Source organism: Saccopteryx leptura, chromosome 4 (genome assembly GCF_036850995.1).
Source record: "Saccopteryx leptura isolate mSacLep1 chromosome 4, mSacLep1_pri_phased_curated, whole genome shotgun sequence".
Taxonomy (NCBI): domain Eukaryota; kingdom Metazoa; phylum Chordata; class Mammalia; order Chiroptera; family Emballonuridae; genus Saccopteryx; species Saccopteryx leptura.
In genome coordinates, this window is record NC_089506.1 from 189,681,881 (window position 1) to 189,702,905 (window position 21,025).

At 50.6% G+C, this 21,025-nt stretch overlaps 2 protein-coding genes and 1 non-coding gene across 3 annotated transcripts; 1 reads left to right on the plus strand and 2 right to left on the minus strand.

The window, feature by feature from the left end:
- Window positions 1–1,658: 1,658 nt before the first annotated feature.
- Window positions 1,659–7,104, minus strand: CLDN15 (claudin 15). Its single transcript, XM_066382320.1, has 5 exons — window positions 6,578–7,104; window positions 3,533–3,697; window positions 2,450–2,531; window positions 2,245–2,361; window positions 1,659–2,167 (listed from the first exon to the last, which is right to left on the minus strand). Exons 1-5 carry the CDS (start codon window positions 6,792–6,794, stop codon window positions 2,044–2,046), a joined length of 705 nt encoding a protein of 234 aa, XP_066238417.1. The 5' UTR covers window positions 6,795–7,104; the 3' UTR covers window positions 1,659–2,043.
- Window positions 7,105–8,779: 1,675 nt separating this feature from the next.
- Window positions 8,780–12,503, minus strand: FIS1 (fission, mitochondrial 1). The gene is made up of 5 exons (XM_066382321.1): window positions 12,369–12,503; window positions 11,368–11,500; window positions 9,966–10,042; window positions 9,441–9,546; window positions 8,780–9,098 (listed from the first exon to the last, which is right to left on the minus strand). Exons 1-5 carry the CDS (start codon window positions 12,411–12,413, stop codon window positions 9,001–9,003), a joined length of 459 nt encoding a protein of 152 aa, XP_066238418.1. The 5' UTR covers window positions 12,414–12,503; the 3' UTR covers window positions 8,780–9,000.
- Window positions 12,504–15,770: 3,267 nt separating this feature from the next.
- On the plus strand, window positions 15,771–15,846 carry TRNAD-GUC (transfer RNA aspartic acid (anticodon GUC)). The gene has a single exon. It is a non-coding gene; the product is annotated as a tRNA-Asp (tRNA).
- The last annotated feature ends 5,179 nt before the right edge of the window (window positions 15,847–21,025 follow it).

A 21,025-nucleotide genomic window follows, 5' to 3' on the forward strand; every position in this document is an offset into this window, starting at 1 on the left:
CATGGCCTTTCAAAATTGTAAGACTCTTTTTAAGATGTGTATCTCATCCAAAGAGAGAAACCTACTGTTGGCTTTTTAACAAAGCAAGTCAGGTGGCCAGGCACTTGCCAAAGTAGATTGTTAGCTAAGGGCTCCCATGCAACACACTTCCCAGTGCCTGTGCACTGTGCAGTCCCTTCCACAGGGGCTTTGGACTTAGGCAGGGACTGATTTGGCCATGGGACATCCCAAACTGTCCAAAAGCAGGGTATGAAGGGGGTAGCATATAGAGATTTTTTGCACTTCGTGGCCACTGAAGCTTTTATATAGGGGAATAGCTCAAAATGCACCAGCATTTCTGGGTGGAGCCCAGTGGGAGGCCCTGATGCGAATGTGTGTCCTGGGCCAGTGCAACAGTCCCACTTGCTGGGAGAGCGTGGGTGTACAGAGAAATAAGAAGTGGGGATAGAAAGATGGGCAAGGGCTAGGCGGTGTGTCAAGGTCTTAACTAAATACCTGACCCACTGGAGAGCTGCCAGGGCAGGACAATAAATGGTGCTTCAGGAAAGGAATATAGACAAGAAGCTCAAGTAGGGCAACCCAGTGACAGGGCTGGGCAACGGAGGATGAGGGCCTGAGCCAGCCCCAGGCAGTGGCCGTGGAGCAGTAGGTGGGTGTGAAAACCCGGGAAGGAGAACTCCCAGGATCTGGCAGCTGAGGAAAGGGGTGGAGGAGGGAAGAGGAGGGAGAAGCCAGAGATGATGGAGGTTGCCGATCTGTGTGACTGAGAGGTTGGCGGTGACGGTGATAATGACAGGAACTGTGGCTGTGAGGAAAGTAACGGATTTGCCCAGACTGTGAAAATGGGGTGCAGGTACTTCTGTAGCTCCAGAGAGGGGGCCGGTTAAAATGCAGATGTGAGTGTATTGTTACATTCCCAGGAGAGTGCAGGTGAGCAGATGGGATGAAAGTGCAAGGGGAAGGGGCTGAGGTCAGAACCCAGGCCACGGGCAAGTGACTGGTCACTGCAGTCAGTGCTGCAGGGGAAGGTAACAGGATAAGGTCCTATTACCTCCTTCCACTCGATGCCAGGCTTCTTTCTTATAGCCTAATCTTCCAGTCTTAAGTGGATACCAGGTCTGCTCAGTACCCTTTGCCAAGCCTGCCCATGGCCCAGTGCTGTGTCTGAGCTGGACACCTGAAGCAATACACATGCCACTGATGCACAAGCCTTTGTGAACACACCTTCAGAGCCTTTTCTGGAAGCTACTGAATAAGAAAATCGTACCTACACCAGACCCTTGATCTGACACAATTTCAAAGGGCTGGTCAATTTCTGATACCCACTCCCAGGCCCAGGTCAAGAAACTGCTCTAGACCATCTGTATCCTTGTACAGCTGTGAAGAAAGGGCAGGAGTAAAATGAGGGACTTGTTACCTCAGGCTGGCCAGTTTCCTAGAGCTGGATCTTCCTAATCTGCTCCTTGATGACTATCAGTAATTATGAGTGCCACACTCTTAAAATCACCTGCAACCCTGCCTGTTTTGCTGGATAAGACAGTCCAAAGGTGATGGAGAGGGGGACAGGTGACAGTCTGGTGTCCGACAACTGAGATGACTGGGTGCTGCCCCAGCCACCTCTTGCTTGGCTAGCTGCTTCATGACACCCTCAGCCCCTGAACAGTTCAAAATAAAAATTTATTATGCATGTATTTATAAAGAATGCAAACACTCAGGTACATGCCCCGGCCCGCCTAACTGTCCAGACCCCAGACTGAGAAGATAAAGAGGGGTCGGATCTAGTCTCAGGAGTCCTCAGGAAGCGGATTCTTGGCCAGAGGAGGGAAGCGTGACCAGGCGGAGCTCCGACCGAAGAGGCAGGGCCTGAGCTGGGTGTGGCTTCCAGGTCCAAGGGAGAGCCCGTGGCCTAGCTTGCCCCTGATGGCCTGTCTTGCCCCTGAGGTGGTAACAGCAAGCAGACCCACGTGTCTGTTGTCCATGGTTCGAGGGAGCCCTCTGTGCTGGGGGCAGTGGGAAGGAAGTAGGGTCCACAGGCCAGGCCTCCTATACATAAGCGTTTTTCCCATATTTGCCGAAGCTGCTGTCGCCTTCATCCGAGGCTGAAGGGGGCAGACGCGCAGGGAGACCAGCGGACCGCACTCTGGAGGCCTTGTAGGGGAGCCTGGTGCTGGCGAGGAAGGAGTCTGGGTCAGAAGGAGGCGCAGCCCTCGCTGCCCCCCACCCTGTACAGCTCACCCACCCTACCTGGCTGTGGCATCCTCTTCGGGAGCACAGCAGCAGTTGGAGCAGAGGCAGACACCACCCAGAATGGCCAGCAGAGAGGCGCTCCAACCCAGGTAGAGCGCAGGGCCCAGCTCATACCTGGAAACAAAACCCGCCGGAACAGTGCTTGCTCAGGAACAGGGCCAAGCTCCACCACTGCCCCGGAGGGCGGGGCACCCACACTCACTTGGTTCCGGGATACAAGGGGTCAAAGAAGTCACGGGTGATGTTGGAGGCGTACCAGGTGATGGCCACCATCCCGCAGCAACCTGGGTCAGGGAGAGAACTGCACTGGGGTCCTAGGTCCCTGGGGAACTGGGGGGGGGGGCGTAGGCAGGAGCAGCTCATAGAGTAGGATGTAGGGCATCAAATTCAAGAGCAAATTTCTTCCCATCCCTTTTTTCTCCTTCTTCAGCTCATGACCCTTCTGTTTCCTAGGGTCTGTAAACTTCTCCATCTAGCCAGCACCCAGGACCCAACCCCGCCCACCTTCCTTGTCTAGTCTCTCGTACTCCTCTCCTCGGCCAGTCCTGTCCCCTCTGTAGCCCTGGGCTGCCTTGTTCATCCCTGCCCTCTAGCACCTTGATCAGCTTCCTCACTTGGACTGTGCCCCATCCACCCTCAAGAGCCCAGCTGCCCTAAGCAGTCTTCTACCAGCCCTGTATGTCCTGACACCCCTGTCCTTTGGCCTTCCACACCTTTGTCACTCAGTGAAGGCCTGAAGCCAGTGAGGTCCCTGGACTACAGGACCAGCCTTGCCAGGCACCGGGGCTTGTCCTCCAGTAATTCGCCTGACCTTTCAGAGCTTATTTCTACATCTGAGAACAGGATGACACCCTCCCTACCTCACAGGCTAATGAGGTGATGTGTGTAGGTATGTTTTACAAACTGATAAGGAATGGCCAGTCATACAATATTGTTTCTGTGCACAGTGTGTGTGTGTACAAACACCCTGACTCTGATCTTCCCAGCCAGGCTGTACACTCGGGAGGGCAGACCCTCACTCTCATTTTTGGAATCCCTTCCACACCTCGCTCATACCTGCTCCTGTGGGGGCTCAAGAAACATTGCTAATGGAGTGATTTGCAGCCAAGGGATTTGGTGAGTATGGATGAAGCTGTGGTGAGCAGGGAGAGAGGGAAGAGCTTAGCTTGGGAGGGCAGGTCAATGCAAAGGGGAAGGTGAGACAAACACCAGGAGTGGGAGCTGGAGAAGACAGAGAACTCCAGGTCTGTTGTTGAGGGCCCACCCATCACCTTCCCTCAATTACCAGCCAGTATGTGTAGAGCCCCTGCAGTGGCTGCCAGCTTGGTTTTCCTGGAGAGCACCATTCCCCCAATGTTGGTGCAGCGCAGACCCACCACGCCCAGTAAGAGGCCCAGAAAGCCCAGAAGGATGGCAGTGATCATGAGGGCCCGGCAGGCCTGGATGTACCCTGGAAAGATGGTTACAGCCGTGAGTCCTCAAGCCAGCTCCTTACCCCTCCATCTCCTTTCCCCTCGATGACAGCTAGCCCCTTATAGTCCCTGCTCAGGCCTTAGTCCCTAGAAGCCCTCAAATGCCACCCCCCCCCCCCAAGTATCTTCTTTCCCTTTGGGCCCATCCATCCTACTCAGTCCCAAGAAGTCTCGGCCTCTCCTGCCATACACCTGAGCCGTTGCATTGCGCTTATACCTCCTTTATAGAGCTTCTCCTCAGCACTACTAACACTTTGGTGGGATAATGCTTTTTGTTGGGGGGGGGGGGCACCCTGTGCACTGTAGGATGTTTAGCAGCATCCTTGGCCTCCACCACTAGATGTCACTAGTAATCTCCCCAAGAAGAACAATCAAAATGTGTAGTCATATGACCCTGGGAGGCAAAATCGCCTAGTTGAGAACCACCACTCTGTCAGATCACCACCATGCTCTGCTGTGTACTGTAGAAACCACACCTGGGCACCCAGTCCCTTCCCCACACCTGCCTCGCTTCAGGTCCCACCTAGCGCCTAGCACTGTGCCACACATCCTGGCCTGAGCTTCTTCCTGGAGTAACTGGCAGGGGGCAGTGGTGGCCTAAGGTCACGGGGTCTAAGCAGTGGTCGGCAAACTCACTAGTCAACAGAGCCAAATAACAGTACAACGATTGAAATTTCTTTTGAGAGCCAAATTTTTTAAACTTAAACTATACAGCTAGGTACATTCCTTATCGAGGTACACCCGCACGTGGTATTTTGTGGAAGAGCCACACTCAAGGGGCCAAAGAGCTGCATGTGGCGCACGAGCTCGTTTGCCGACCAGGGGTCTAGGGCAGTTTCTGATCTGGGAGGTGGGATACATGGGCCCAGGACCAATCCAAGTCAGTTTGCACATGTGCTTTCAGTGCCTCGATTTCCCCTTTCTCAGAGCTGAATGAAACGGCTGGCTCCCTTCCTGCTCCCCCTTCCCCCTTCTCTTTGATAGTTGCCAAGCACCCAAGGACCTTGCACCCCTTTCTCAGGTGCGGCAGTGCCACTGGTGCTGAAGGGGAAAGGCTGGGTCCCTGCCAAGAGGATGTTTAGTGGCTTGAAGCTGGGGGTAGGCAGGAGGGACAAAGTTCTCTGGGAGCACTTTCTCACTCCCAGCCATTCCTCCTTGAGCGCCCGCCCTCTTCCCCTTCCCCATATCCTATCCCCACCCGTCCATCTACCTGTCCATCTACCTGTCCCCACCTGGGGCAGACCAGCTCCGGGAAACAAAGGGCAGGCTACTGAAGGGCCTGTGAGAACCTAGGCTGAATGGCTGGAGGTTGGGGGTGCACAGCTGGGAGGTGACTAAATGACAGTCAGGACCCCTCTCAGGACCAGAACAGGCCTTGGAAGTCAGCCAGCGCTGGACTTCCAAGGTTACTAATGCCCCCACCAGCAGAGGTGTTGTCAACAGCCTTAAATGGTGTATGTGAAGTACCCAGCACCCCTGGAACCAAGATGCCCCTCAACACCGGGCAGCTGCACCCTGCCCTTCCCTCAAGCCCGCTCTAGCCCCCTGATCCTTCTTGCTCACTCATGGCCCCCTCTCAGGCCAGGAGCAGCAGTTCCAAGTGGGCAGGCTCGCAGCAAAGGCCTTCCTCACAGTGTGGTTGGGTGAGGGAGGCGGGGATGGCCAGGGCTGCTGAGCTGGCTGCCGCCAATGCCCCTTCTGGCCACCCAGCATTCTGGCTTTCTGGCCCAATTTGTACTTAGCTTGTATAGGGGATTTTTTTTTTTGGGGGGGAGCTCTTGCCTTATAAGTCCTAGAGAGAGGGATGAAAGCACAAAGCCTCTGCAAATGCCTCAGGAAATGCTGGGAATAGTGGGGACCAAGAGACCCACCTGGACCCCTATCTGTTCAGACCTCTTTTTCCTGGAACCTGCTCTAAACTCAGTGTTGGCCTCTGTTCCTTCCCTACCTCCAGCACCTGCAGAAGGGGACCTAGGAGAGCAAGGCGGCTCCAGGAGGACCCAGTGAGGGTGTGGGAGCAGCACCACAGAGGATCCCTGGGCAGCCCCTCCTGGTCTCTGGCAAGGGACTGACTGAAGGGAGACTCCCCTCGAGAATAATGGCAGGCTACTCACAGGGTGAGTAGGAAGGGGGACGATGCTAGAGCCACCAGGGAGAACCTTTCTGGGCTAAAAAACCAGCTTGCCAAAAATGGAAAAAATACACTGCCCCAGAACCCTGAACACACATGCACATCCCCTCACCTGCTTACATCAGACACTCAAGACTCTAAAACAGTCCTTTAGAATTCGCCACGGCAGTGGTGTCCCAGTGGAAGCCTGATGAGGCTACTGAGATCTTCTCAACTCGCAAGAATCCAAGATGGAGCCTCCTTTTCACCACACAAACTCCAGTACTCCCAACCCAATACTAAAATGCAAACATTGTTTGAGTGCATTTAGATGCTAAACTCATGTTAATATTTTGCACCTTTTATTTCATAGTCCCCATGACTAATCTGTGAATTGGTGCTACTATGACCTTAAGTTTACAGATGGATCACACAAAGCTCCTTTTACCACCTGCCCAAGGCACAGAGCGAGGGCACAGCAGACACTGGACCCGGCAGTCTAACCCTGGTGCCTTCGCTTGTAACCATTGTCACATGGAGGCAGGGGGCCACGTGCGACCAGGTCACCGCTGCAGTTCCAGACAGGGGGCTACCCCAGCACTCCCTGCTGCATGAGCCCAAGTATCCGAGCTTGATGAGGCCTCCTTCTGTATGGTGCCCAAAACCAGACCACAGGCAGCGCCCGAACTCCCTGGAGCTCTCTCCAACCTCCCGCCTCCCTCTGCTCCCTTCACCCTCCGCCCGGTACCGGAGAGGGCCAGCATGGACGGGAACTCCCAGCAGTTGTAGACTCCCATGGAGTCCGTTGCGCAGCTGTGCCAGAGGTTCTCGAAGATGGTGCTGGTGGTGATGACGTTCCCGTGCACAGTGGACACTCGCCAGTAGCTGTGTGGCAGGGTCACCCCCAGCATCAGCAGCCCCACAGCTGCCACGAAGAAGCCAAAGGTCTCCACAGCCACTGACATGGTGGGACGCAGGCCCTGAGGGGAACCTGGGGCCCCAGCGGGAGAGGGGCTGAGCCCCAGGGAACCTTGAGGGGCTTTGGCTAAGGCGGGGCGTTAAGGCAGGGTGAAAAAAGTGAGAGAGGGGAAGGGCAGAAGACCAACTGCGGCCTCAGCCTCAGGTCTGTCTCCTGGTTTCTGCCTTCCTTCCCTCTTTCTGGGTTTCTGCTTCCCTGCAGGTCAGAGGAATGAGCCAAGAGCCCGCGGCAGATGTTGACGAGATGTAGGGAATAAACAAAACGGGCCAAAAGTCCACTGCCTGCAGGCTGCCCTGGGCTCCCCGCCCCACAAGGGTGGGTGTGTGGGGGGGACTTACCAGGGAGTGACTAACGGATGCAGCCAAGGAGGGGCCCCCATGGGAGGCACTGGGAGCCAAGGGGAAGCATGTTTCTGACTCAGCTTTCATCAGGGGCCAGAGAATGGAATAAGGTGGACAAGAAAAGACAGAGACAGAATGACCACGAAAGGGCCACTGTAGCCTTTAACTGGGAAAGAACAAGGGAGCAGAGTCACTATGTCTTGATGTTGGTGAGAACAATTTAGAAAACTCAGACCTAGGGGTTGGGGCATTGAGTCTTTCAGGAAGGACACGGGGTCTGTGGGGGCAACCCACAGCTCCAGAGGTCAGCCACCCTAGATTCAGACCAGACCCCATCATTTACCGAAGTGACACAGCCATGAAGTTTGAGTCCTGTGAGTTCATTTCTGCATCCGTAAACTAAAACTACTACTCCTCATACGTTGTAGTAAGAATTGTGACCACAAACCAAAGCTCCCCATATGTGTGAATTACTCGATATTTGGTAACTGTCCTGGATCTCAGTGCCGCAGACCCAGGGTGAGGCCATTAGGGGTTGCTTTCTCCAAACCTCAACTTCCTGAACTTGAATTTCCCCCTTTGGTGGGGCGATCTTTGACCCTCAGCAACAAGCCTGACCTTGATGCCAAGTGTCCCAGAGGGGGATAAATATCAGGCCCGGGTGATCAAATAGCTAATCTAAGCAGCTCATTGTTATCAGAACTGTCACAGTTCTAGAAATTATGATGGATTAGAGGTCTCTGGGTTCCCACCCCAAGTCAAAACTGAGCACCTGTCCTGGTGGAGACGGTCTCGTTTTCCGCTCCAGAGCCACGGCAGGACAGCCCTGGTTCTGCTCGGGCAAGTGTGGCTGGGGCTTAGCCTCCAAGAGGCTGATCCTGTGCCCAGGCAATCACAGTGCATCAATGAGCTGCCGCATAAACCTCTATTATCCTCCTTCCAGTGTCAAGCTCCTCTGTGCTCCCCTCAGGGGCCTCCTCCCCAATCCCCCAGCTGGGCTGGCTTGGCTACGGAATGAGAGGTATGCAGTGAAGCAAGACAGGCCCAAGCTGAGCCTGGCACAAGGTGGGTGTGGGACAAAGCAGGCTAGGTGGGGACTGGGTCCCCACCTCCCACTTCGGAGGCTACAACTGGGGTGTCCTGGGTTCCTAACCTCTTCCAAGGCTCCTGCCAACTCTATGCTAATGTCCGTTTCCTTCCCCTACCAGCGGCAGCGCACCCTCTCCTAAAAAGGCTAGGGTAGGAGGAAGAGGAGGATGCAGGAAGACAAAGGGAGGGGAAGGGCGGAGGTTTTGGAGGAAACTGAGTGGGGGGGCCCCGTGGTGTGGAAAACTCCACATGCTGAGAGGCAGCTGAGTGGGTCAGAGGAGACAGGGACATAAATTCCAGCCTTTCCCTTCAGCTCTGCCTTTCCTACCTCCAGTCGCTGCTTACTCCCTGGATCCTAGAGGTGAGCAAAAGCCATACGGCTTTGGGGGAGAGGAAGGGGTGGGATCTGGGAAGCTCTGCAGACGAAGGAGAACCCCACACCAGTGCGGAGATAACAGAACACAGAGCACGAAGGGGCCATGCATTATCCCCACTTCTGGGCCCACGGGAACCTGCTCCTTTCACAACACTGACACAGAGGTTCCCAAGCCAAAGCCCAAATTTATTTACACTCATCCTTAAGCACATGATCTGGGGCTAGAGGACTGGTCTTAGGGAAGAGGAGGTTGAGGCCAGAGGACAGTGATGGGGTGCAGAAGAAAGGGGGTGCAGAAGAAAGGAACATGAAGGATGGATGGGCCCCTCTGAGTGTCCTCCATGGGCTCGCACGTATCCTGGGCAAAGGCAGAGCTGCAGTCTTGCTCAGGATTTGGACTTGGATACAGCAAGTCCAATCAGTCCAGCCAGTCCTGCCACACCCAGGGCCATGCCTCCAACAATAGCCATGCCCACCAGTCCATCTGGGGAGAAGAAAAGGGAGATAGATTCTCAGGAGTCGAGCCCAGCCTGCCAGGATCCTGGCTACTATCTTCCTCATGCCTGCTGCTCCTCAACAGACGTGCCTCTCCACCCAGAGTCACGGGCTGAGGGACTCCAAGCATTGGACAAAGAAGGCTTCTGGAGGTTTGAGGAAGAACAACTGGGAGAGGGTTTATTTAAAGAGAGACCAGAGGGCCCAGGAATGGAGCGGGGATAGGGGGCGGGGAGAAGTCTAAACCAATAGTTGAGAGGAACCTGGGAACCATAGGGGCCAAGGAGACAGGGAGTGGGGAGTGGAGGAAGACAGAGGGGAAGGCGTTCACCTTTCTTCATGGCCTTGTCAATGAGCCGTTCCAGTTCCCTGGCCTGGTTGTTCTGGGGCTCTGTCTGCAACAGCCCTCGCACATATTTTAAGGCCTTTTCATATTCCTACACTCAGAGAAAAGACACACACCCCTCAGTATCCAGCACTCCTCCTGTCCATCAGAGGGACCTTCCCTTCGCTTGCCCTGGGGGCTCCTCCCTCTACTTCCACCCCCTCCCCCTCACTCCGGCCCCACCCAATGGAGTAGAGTCCACAAACAACCCCAACTGTGTGGGGGTGATAAGCGAGGGGAGATAACGGCCCAGGGCTGCACCCCAATCCTGACGTCACCTTTCCCCACACCCTTGGCACCCTGATCCTCTCTCACCTTTCCTCAGCATCCTAACCTGCTATCACCTGCACCTCTGTACCGGATACCACCCTCTGCCTACCGCCCTCTTCACTCTATTCTGGGGGAGAGAAAGGAGAGGGTGCTGGGGCCCATCCAAGCAGGATGGAGTGGGGAGGAAGCTCTCTGCCTTACCTTGAGCCGGTAGTTCCCCACAGCCAGGTAGAAGACATAATCCCGCTGTTCCTCTTTGCTTCCTTTGGGCAGTAGCTCTGGAGAGGAGGAGGAAAGGGTGAAAACCGCCTCTCTTTCCTAGCACTGGTGCCCCAGAGACCTTTACACTCTCTGAATCCCTACAGAATACTGGGAGAAAGTCACCGTCCTGAGCCTTAGTTTCAGCTCCAGACACACTTGGCTTTGTAGTCAGAGCTCTGAATCCACCGCCCAAACACTCCGGTACCAGTACAACTGTCAACCCTGGTTTATCCAAGTGAACGTAAAGGAAATCAAGGCACTGGAAAAGCCAAGAAGCATCTTGACTCAGTTTTGACATCTGTTGTGTTTCAACTACAGTTGCTAGTTGCCCAAATAAGTGTTAAAAATAAAGTTTGTACTCCCCACCCCCCTTTAAAAAGTCAGCTAAAAACTCACCTTCAATTAACCTTTCCTGAATAACCCCAGCAAACTCTTATTTCAGTGACTTCCCAAAGGCTATGTGTTCAGTTATACTCTGTGCACTAGAACTTGATGCTAAGTAGTTTTGTTGATGTTTACAAATCTTCCCAAGTGTCTGTACTGTCTCAACTAAACTGGCAACCCTTAGAGACCACTTCTTCAGCTGTAGCCTGCTGTAGAGGAAACCTGCAAAATCTGAACTGGAAAATTAGACAAATGTAGGGTGAGATTATTTGCATTAAGAAAGAGTCTGATTTTCAAAGTTTTACAATAGGCATTCTTTGCTAGTACGCTGATTGTTTGCTTATACACAATTACTTGAACAAGAGAAAGGGAGTTCAGAGAAATTTAAAAGTAAACATTGTGGCCTCTGACAGATGGTGACCCATCTGAAAACAAAGGGAAATAGGATTTCAATGAAAAAAGCATCATGTGCTCACAGGTTTGGAGAACTGTCTTCTGTACTTCTTCCATACCACCCACACAAAAGGTTTTCAACAACAGCTGCTGAATAAGCAACAGGCTGGTGGCCAAAGAGCACAGGACTGGGACACGCAAGACAGGAATCTTTAGTCCCAATTCAGCCATTAATAGCTGTGGGATTTCAGACAAGTCACTTTCTTTATGGTTAGACTACTAGATCACCCAAGTCCTGTGGAAATTGACATGGCCTATTTGGCAAAACAATGATGAAGTGGCAATTAGCCCAAAGAACAGTAGGAGAAGCCAGGCTAATGTATATATAGTCCTTTGTTGCAGTAAGTTTACTGTAAAATAGCTGTGATGTGACTGACTGTACTGTAGAATCCCATGTTCAAAATGATCCCACCACTTGAGATGGAGGGAGTAACCAATGGCAGTAGAGAAGGGCAGACAGTGACTGCAGTTGGGAAGGGGAGAGTCGGGTAGCCTAGCACCTCACCCTCCAGCAGTGCAATGCCTTTACGGATGTCATCGTTGTACTTGCTTCGCACCAAGCACCAGGCATACTCAAACTGCGTGCTCTTGGACACCGAGCCTGCTGCCTTCTCAGACTGAAATTTCTTTTCAAACTTCTGCCATAGGAAAGGAGAGGAGTCATTTAGAAACGAAGGGGGCAAACTATTCTCTATCAGGTCCCAGGTGTCCATTTTCCAGTTACAATCCATCTTTCCCAGTCTCTGCCACATTTCCCTCACGGTTGCACAGGCTCTAACTCCATCTCTGGGACTTAGGCTTTGTTTCTTGTCGGCAGGCTGTCTCCTTGGGACAGTCCACCACTCCGCTCCGTTCCCCAGTGGTACCGAGTGGAGATGCCACCTGGTGGTGGATCCAGGCACCGCTCTCAGAGCAGCTGACCCCGAGTGGCTGGACAGTAAACATGTTGATCAACAACACTCTGAACTGCTCAACGGCCCACGCAGCACCTCGTCAGTCTGCTTCCCCTATCCCGCGCGCCCCCCCTTGCCGGGTCTGGACTCTCTTATCTGCAAAAAGGTTATATGAACACTGCCTACTCCTTATAACTCAAAGACTGAGAAATCGACTGCAATGCACTTATATAACCGTGCTGGATACAATGAACAATATATGAAACTTTATGATGGTCGCTATAGTACCCTGCCACTGAAGGAGCACTCAAAAAAACAAATTAGGACTCTGATCTCCTAACTGTTGCATGCACTCACAACCCATCAGTCTTTCCAAGCCAGACTCAAGGCCTTGAGTCTGAGGTTGATGGCTCAGGAAACTACAACTCCCATTAGCCTCTCATGCAAAGTGGAACCTCTGAGCAGAAGCCAGACAATGCAAAGGCTGCCGGGAGCAGTAGTTCGGGTTCCTTAGACAAGCTGATGATGGTAAAAGGGTTTGGCCTCTACCCGATTCTCCTCAGGACCCGCCCGCCCGAATCTTCCCTATCTTTCCCTCGGGGCCAGGCCTCACCAGCAGGTCGTCCACAGACACCAGCTCGTTTAGCACGGCCTCCATGGCCGCCACCCCCGCAGTCCACACTTCAGACGTTACTGTGCCACCGACTCCATGGCTCACTGGCAGGGGCGAAGAGCCACTTCCGGTGCACAGCGGAAGTAGGCCCCCTCCCATACGCTGAGCCAATCACCTCACGCAGCTGATGCTAAGCCCGCCCCCCGGAGACTGAATGGAACCCCGCCCCTCCGCCCCTCAGAGTGGGCTCACGGGTGGAATCAATAACGCGCACATTAGGACAGGCCCCACTGTCAATCCCACCGCCTGCATACGCGTATAATGCCACTCCTGTCCCCACGTTCGTCTTCTGGGTGCCCTGTGTGTGCCCTCCTCCACGGAGGCTGCCTCAAGAAAGTTTGAGGCTATGTCTGGTTGGTTAGCCCCTGGGACTGAAAATAGCTGAAAGAGGATGTGGAGAACCAGGCATTGATCACGTAATTTTAGGGACCATTCTAACCCTACCCGTCCTGCCCTCCACCCTAAGATGAGCTATAGGACCCTCCCAGAAATCTGGCAACCTGGAGACTATGTGACTTTTTAGTGCCTGCATGAAAATCAAAACTACCGGAGTTTGCAGAACTTTGCTACTTTTACCATGCAAGAGGATAGAAACTGGATCTGTTAACCATACACCCAGAGGCTGTAGTAGATAATAATAGGGGATACTATTAGGAATTTAAAGAAAAGCTGTTGCTATTACTTGCAGAGGGGATCCAATCTTTTAACTGTGATTTAGGTAAAGCAATATCTGAGTACGCTAGGTGGAAGGCCTGCCATGTGGGGTCAAGGGCAATGAGGAGCTTAACAGTGAGGAGCAAAAAAGCATGGAAAGGGGGAATGCTGCTGGTTCCTCTGGCATCTATTCTATGCACTGATGGGACTGGGTGGGTAGTGACTTTCAAATTCTTTTTACTTTGTTAAAGAGAAAACCACGGGCCCCAAATAGCATCACTCAATGTAAAAGGCATGTTATCAAGGCCTGACCTGTGGTGGTATAGTGGATAAAGTGTCAACCTGGAGAGCTGAGGTCGCCAGTTCAAAACCCTGGGCTTGCCTCATTAAGGCACATATGGGAGTGGGTGCTTCCTGCTCCTCCTCCCTTTTCTCTTTCTTTCTCTACAATAAATCTTAAAAAAAAAAAAAAGCCATGATGTCAAACCTATATTTAATACCTAATTTAATTGCAGTTTCAACCTCTCCTAGAAATGCAATATTAGTTTGCAATTTTCTAATCAAGCACCAATAAGGAAAATCTGTCCTGTGGGACCTCTCTCCATTCTGTTCACCTCCACCAAAAGAAAGAAGAGGCAATCTGCATGATAAAACCCTTGCCATTCCCTTCCCCCTAGAAATCTTGATCTAAAAATAACTTTTTCTTTTGTTAACAGCTCCATTTCATAGGGCCCCCTAGGGGCATGCTTCTAGTTGCTACATGCAAGGGATGCTGCCCAATGAATTGTTTAATAAAAGCCAATTCGATCTTCAAATTTACTCGATTGAACTTTTTTTTTTTTAACAACCTTGAGCCACTGTGCTCCAGTACACATTAGAATGTAAGTTTAAAAAAAAAAAAAAAGTAAGTTCCTTGAAGGCAGAGACTGAATTTTGTCTATCCTTGTATCTCCAGCTCCTACGGGAGTAGGCAGTTAGGCATGAGCAGAATAGGAAGAAAAGGCCAGGTAATGAAGGTCACCAGGGTTGAAAGCCTCAGGTGCCTAGCAACGGGCAAAACTGGGATGTGACCTCATCTCCCTGGGTGATCTTTCCTCCCCTAGCATATGGCTGGTCATGTGGTTCATACCCTCCCCTGGCATGTCCCCTAGTCATGCAGTAGACTGCCTTAGAGGAGGAAGAGAGGGCCTGAGAATAGCCTCATGACTCCCTTGCATGACCACTCCCTTCAGCATTATGCCCTAGAAATAACAAGTCGGCCTCAGTTGTGTTTCAGCTCCAGGCCCAGAAAAGCAGCAAGGCCAGATGTGGTGATGCCATGGCTGACATCTGGACCAGCTGCGATGACTAATGATACCTCGCGCCGACCAATCAGTGGAGACCATGACCCTGACAGGACACACCTGGAAAGATAATGCATATTCTGTTCATATACTCCCCTGACACCTGCCCTAAACCCTTTAAGACAAAGGACTCAGAAAGGACTCCCTCTCCCTCTCCTCTCCCTTAAGCATTCCCAAGCCTTTTCCCACCCTCTTTTTCTCCCAGCATGGGCTCTCTCTGGAGCAATAAACATGAAATAAAACCAACACTAGTACAACCAAGCCCTGCTTAATGATGGGGATACATTCTGAGAAAAACATTGTTAGGTGATTTCCTTGTGTGAACATCGTAAGAGTACACTTACACAAACCTAGAGGGTATAGCCCAGGGGTCCCCAAACTGCGGCCTCCTGAGGCCATTTATCCGGCCCCGCTGTACTTCCAGAAGGGGCACCTCTTTCATTGGTGGTCAGTGAGAAGGGCATAGTTCCCATTGAAATACTGGTCAGTTTGTTGATTTAAATTTACTTGTTCTTTATTTTAAATATTGTATTTGTTCCTGTTTTGTTTTTTTACTTTAAAATAAGATATGTGCAGTGTGCACAGGGATTTGTTCATAGTTTTTTTTATAGTCTGGCCCTCCAACGGTCTGAGGGACAGTGAACTGGCCCCTTGTGTAAAAAGTTTGGGGACCCCTGGTATAGTCTACTACAGGGGTCCCCAAACTATGGCCTGCAGGCCACATGCGGCCCCCTGAGGCCATTTATCCGGCCCCACTGCACTTCTGGAAGGGGCACCTCTTTCTTTCATTGGTGGTCAGTGAGAGAAGCATAGTTCCCATTGAAATACGGGTCAGTTTGTTGATTTAAATTTACTTGTTCTTTATTTTAAATATTGTATTTGTTCCGTTTTGTTTTTTTACTTTAAAATAAGATATGTGCATTGTGCACAGGGATTTGTTCATAGTTTTTTTTATAGTCCGGCCCTCCAACGGTCTGAAGGACAGTGAACTGGCCCCCTGTGTAAAAAGTTTGGGGACCCCTGGTCTACTACATACCTAAGCTATATGGTATAGCCTATCGCTCTGTAGGGGAGAGAAAGTAATTTTCCCTTCACCCTTCTGGGTTCTTGACTGAGACATCCCTGTAAGAAAAGACAAATTAGTTGGATAAAAACAAACAGAAGTTTAATAACATGTATACTGGTAAACTTTGGAGAAACCCACAAAAACTGAGTAACACGAAAATGGCTGTAGCCATCACCTTAAATGCCACCTTCGGTTTAAAGAGAAAAGATGTTGGGGGCAGGAGGAGTCAGTTACAGGAGGTTACCAGGGAAAGCACAGTTAAAAAAGGGAAGGTTGTTGGCCCTGGTGGGTTGGCTCAGCGGTAGAGCGTCGGCCTGTCGTGCGGGGGACCAGGGTTCGATTCCCGGCCAGGGCACGTAGGAGAAGCGTCCATTTGCTTCTCCACCCCCCTCCCCTCCTTCCTCTCAGTCTCTCTCTTCCCCTCCCGCAGCCAAGGCTCCATTGGAGCAAAGATGGCCCGGGCGCTGGGGATGGCTCCTTGGCCTCTGCCCCAGGCGCTAGAGTGGCTCTGGTCTCGGCAGAGCGACGTCCCGGAGGGGCAGAGCATCGCCCCCTGGTGGGCAGAGCTTCGCCCCTGGTGGGCGTGCCGGGTGGATCCCGGTCGGGCGCATGCGGGAGTCTGTCTGACTGTCTCTCCCCGTTTCCAGCTTCAGAAAAATACAAAAAAAAAAAAAAAAAAAAAAAAAAAAGGGAAGGTTGTTAAGCAGATTTAAGTCTTGGCCTTCAGCTTGAAAAGAATTTCTATTGCCTGACCAGGCGGTGGTACAGTGGATGCCATGTCAGCCTGGGACACTGAGGACCCAGGTTCAAAACCCCAAGGTTGCCAGCTTGAACACAGGCTCATCCAGCTTGAGGGCTGGCTTGCTAGCTTGGGTGCAGGGTTGCCTGCTTGAGCGTGGGATCATAGATAAGACCACATGGTTGCTGGCTTGAGCCCAAAGGTAGTTGGCTTGAGCCCAAGGTCACTGGCTTGAGCAAGGGGTCACTGGCTCAAATGGAGCCTGGGGCCAAGGCATGTATGAGAAAGCAATCATTGAACAGCTAAGGTGTCTGTTGGGCAAACCGATGTGTTTCAAGTGTGAAACAAGTGAGTTAGGTTTGCTCACTTGTATTTTGCGTTGTACTGGAGCAGCGTCATGTGTGTATAGTCTATGGAAGGCTGTGGGTCCTTGCCCTCAGGGTGGCAGACTGCAAACTGCTGATTGCCTTCCCCCTTGGGAGGGGTGGTTGTTCGCTATTATTGGCTGGAAAAGGGATTTATTTTCCCCCAGCCTGTTTTGCTGGGACAGCAGAGAGAGAGAGAGAGGGAGTGCTGAGGGACATGAGAGCCCTGATTTCCATCTGGCCTGTTTGGCTGGGGGTGCTAAGGCTGGTGGGGCCCTGTGAATTCAGGAGAGTTGGAGAATGAGTCAGGGCTTTGGGAGCCCTGAGTGAGAGGAAAGCGGTCTTCCTTGACTGTCCACCGTCATGAGACTTTAATAAACAGAATGGCCCACCATTTTATGGCTCTACAGTTCCTTTACCATCTGCCCAAATCCAATGAGAACCCACATGGCCATGGCAGCGGCCAGTGGCCTTACAGTGCTGCAACTGTGAGTTGATGCTTCTCATCTCTCTCCCTTCCTATGTTTGTCTGTCCCTCTCTCACTAAAAAAACAACAACCAGGACACATTCTTTTGGAGGTGGGGAGAGGAAGTAGTGAAGGGTTTTATTATGCAGGTTGCCTTTTATTTCTATGGAGGATGGAGAGGGTTCAAGTGACATATTACCTTAATGGTGCTTGATCAGAAAATTCCAGACTGGTTGATTAAGATTACATTTTTGAGAAAGGTTGAAACTGCAATTATATCAAGTATTAAATCTAGGTTTGGTATCATTGCCCTTAACACAAGTGACACCATTTTGTGCCTGCAGTTTTCTCTTTAACACTACCTCTCTCTGTCTGTATTCTACCCCCAGAGACCTCCTTTCAGTTTTGAAAACCCCCAAGGGCCACAGGTCCTCTGCAAAGGCAGTCCCCTCTATCTGGAACATTTATCCCCTCCCCCTTTTGCTGTATGGCTCATTCATTCATTCATTCATGATTTAATTCATTGAACACCTACTATGTGCCAGGCACTGGCACTAAATAAAATTAAGTTCCCTTCTCATGGAGCTTGCTTGCATTTTAGTGGGGGAAAACAGAAAAAAAAATTGAACAAGTAAGGAACTATTAATAAAAACAATAATGTCAGAGTTGAAAGTGCTGTAAAACAAATAGAGCAGGGTAAAAGAATCATGAGAAGAGGCGTGCCCAAAGAAGGCCCCTCTGGAAAGTTAACACCTGGGAATAGCACTGGAGTGAATGAATGAGCCATGTAGATAAACAAGGAAGAATGGTTTAGGCAGACAAAGCAGCAAGTGAAACCTATTGAGGAGGGAACATACACCGTTTGAGGCCCAGCCAAGTAAACCAGTGTGACTGGAGAGGAGGGCGTGGGCAAAGGAAAGAGTGACATAGACGAGGGCAGAAAGGTAGCTAGGGGAAGATCATGTAGAGCCTTGTAGACTTTGGTAAGGGATCTGGATTTAATTTTACATGTGACAGATAAGCATTGGAAGGATTTTGAACAACAGAGTGAACTGATCCATTGTGAAAAGGATCCCTCCGGCTGCTGTTGGAGAAAAGGCTGTAGGGTGAGAATGAAAACAGAAAGCCACTTAGGAGGTTGCTTTGGTGGCCCAGGCAAGACACAGTGCTGACCTGATAAACAGCAACAGTAGTGGAGGTGAAGGGATTTAGATGTGCTCAAAAGGTACAGCTGGCAAGATTTGCTAATATGCTGGATATAGGAGAGGACAGGAAGATAATAGATAGGTTTTGTCCTGATCCACCTGAGTTCTCAGCTCTAAGACTTCTTAGGGGAGACCTGTAGAGAGAGAACGTCACCAGTCCTACATTGTCAGAATATAAAACTGTAAGCCGCACATTCCTGTCTTTGTTAGCAGTGGTTTTTGTGAGCCACACAAGTACTGGTTTGGGTATGGTAATAAAGCCTGCCAGGAGCCAGAGACTCTATTCTGCTCTCACCAATTTTTTTTTCCCACATAAGGAAATGCTCACAGAGGACATGTGGACAAAAATCACACCAGGAAGATGCTATTATCAGCTACATTTGACCCATGAGGAAATTAAGGCTCAAAAAGATTAATCTGCCAAAGGTCACAGAGCTAGAAGTGGAGGGGCTGGGATTCAAATCCAGGTCCTGAATCAGCTAAGAGAGCTGTACACTCATAGTAGAGGAGTCAGCTAAAGGAAAAATAGGAGGAGCAAAGAGAAAAAATCCGTAAATACACTCTAGTTATTATTCATCTTTTAAAAATTTAGGCATATGGCCTGACCTGTGGTGGTGCAGTGGATAAAGCATCAACCTGGAAATGCTGAGGTCACCGGTTCAAAACCCTGGGCTTGCCTGGTCAAGGCACATATGGGAGTTGATGCTTCCAGCTCCTCCTCCCTTCTCTCTCTCTCTCTCTCCTTCTTCTCTCTAAAATGAATAAATAAAACCTCTAAAAAAAATTTAGGCATATGCCCTGGTGGGATAGTTTGGTTGGTTAGAGCATTGTCCTGAAGTGCAGAGGTTGCTAGTTCAATCCCCGGTCAAAGCACATACAGGGACAGATCGATGTTCCTGTCTCTCCCTTCCTCTCTCTAAAATTAATAAATAAAAAAAATTCACGCATAAATTTGTAAATTTTTTGTTAGCTTACAATAGAAGACTTTCCTTAAGTAGCAGGTGAACTAGAAAGAAACAATTCAGGTTATTTCAAAACCAAAACAGGCAAAGAAATTCTGAGAAACCACTTTTTTACTAATACAGTAGTAAAATTTAAAATGAAAGTCCCCAACCATCACCAGTGTTGCTGAAATTGTTGTAAAACTGGTTTCTGACTCTTAGCTACTGGCCAATATTTTAAATTTACCCTGCTGATCTGATCAATGCCACCCTCCTGTACTAGACTGTACGCTACATTAGGGGCATTAATGTAGCTATTATGTCTATTATGCCCCTCCAGCCCAGCTCAGTGCCTAGCGCTAGTAGATATTCAATTTGTAATTGTTGCATAAATGGATGTTGCTGTTACCATGAAACTTTTCAGAAAGCAATAAGAAAATATATAGTAAGACATAGAATATGTAATATTATTTCACTACTTTCCTGTGGGAAAACAGTCAACAAAAAAAATAAGTAGCCTGACTGGTGGTGGTGCAGTTGATATAGCATTGACCCAGAATGCTGAGGTTCTTGGTTCAAAGCCCGAGGTTAACAGCTTGAGAGCAGGGTCACTGGCTTAAGCAAGGAGTCTCTGACTCTGCTTGAGTGTCCCCTCCACCCCCCACCACCCCAAGCACCTGCTTTCCATCCCCACCATCAAGGCACATATGAGAAGCTATTAACAAACAACTAAAGTGAAACAATTACAAGTTGATGCTTCCCACTCTCTCTCTTCTCTCTCAAAAAAAAAAAAGGCAGAAAGAAACTCATTCTTGGCCCTGGCCGGTTGGCTCAGTGGTAGAGTGTCAGCCTGGCGTGCAGGAGTCCCGGGTTCGATTCCCGGCCAGGGCACACAGGAGAAGCGCTCATCTGCTTCTCTACCCCTCCCCCTCTCCTTCCTCTCTGTCTGTCTCTTCCCCTCCCGCAACCAAGGCTCCATTGGAGCAAAGTTGGCCCGGGCGCTGAGGATGGCTCTATGGCCTCTGCCTCAGGCGCTAGAATGGCTCTGGATGCAACAGAGCATCGCCCCCTGGTGAGCATGCCGGGTGGATCCTGGTCGGGCGCATGCCAGAGTCTGTCTGCCTGCCTCCCTGTTTCCAACTTCAGAAAAATACAAAAAAAAAAAAAAAAAGAAACTCATTTTCTTTTTTTTTTAAGCGAGAGGAGGGGACATAGAGGAACAGACTCCCACAGGTTCCCCAACCAGGATCCATCTGGCAAACCCTGTCTTGGGCCAGTGCTGGCAACTGAGCTATTTTTAGCACTTGAGGCTAATGCTGGGACCAACCAAGCTATCCTCAGTGCTTGAGGTCAATGCTCAACCAAGCTATCCTCAGCGCCCAGGCGGATACTTGAACCCACTGGCTGTGGGAGGGGAAGACGAAGAGAAAGGGGAGAGGGAGGGGAAGAGAAGCAGATGATTGTTTCTCCTGTGTGCCCTGACTGGGAATTGAACCTTGAGATGTCTACACACCAGGCTGATGCTCTACCACTGAGCCAACTGGCCAGCGCCAAAATATTCATTTCTTCATTATCTATGAAGGTAAACAACTAGTCATGGATTTTATGCATGCGGATGGTAACATTCAAAACAAAACAAAAAAAGGCATGTATTTCTCCAACTGGGTTGTATAAGGGGGCAGAAAGGAAACTGGCCTGCTTTCTGTTGAGGGCACTAATCCCAGAACAGGTACTTACTTGTTAGCAGATTCTGGGCTGTGGGCCCCTTACTTGACTACGGCAAAGTTGGAGCCTGTTCCAGATTTCTGCTCTACAGC

What these genes read in the sequence shown, in the direction of transcription:
- CLDN15 (XM_066382320.1), bottom strand. Translation starts at nt 6,794, where the DNA reads ATGTCAGTGGCTGTGGAGACCTTTGGCTTCTTCGTGGCAGCTGTGGGG. An exon ending in GTCCATGCTGGCCCTCTCCG is followed by an intron (nt 3,698 to 6,577) that starts GTACCGGGCGGA and finishes CCATCTTTCCAG; the next exon opens with GGTACATCCAGGCCTGCCGG. An exon ending in GAAGAGGATGCCACAGCCAG is followed by an intron (nt 2,168 to 2,244) that starts GTAGGGTGGGTG and finishes CTTCCTCGCCAG; the next exon opens with CACCAGGCTCCCCTACAAGG.
- FIS1 (XM_066382321.1), bottom strand. Translation starts at nt 12,413, where the DNA reads ATGGAGGCCGTGCTAAACGAGCTGGTGTCTGTGGACGACCTGCTG. An exon ending in TGTCTGTGGACGACCTGCTG is followed by an intron (nt 11,501 to 12,368) that starts GTGAGGCCTGGC and finishes TTCCTATGGCAG; the next exon opens with AAGTTTGAAAAGAAATTTCA. An exon ending in AGGCATTGCACTGCTGGAGG is followed by an intron (nt 10,043 to 11,367) that starts GTGAGGTGCTAG and finishes CCTCCTCTCCAG; the next exon opens with AGCTACTGCCCAAAGGAAGC.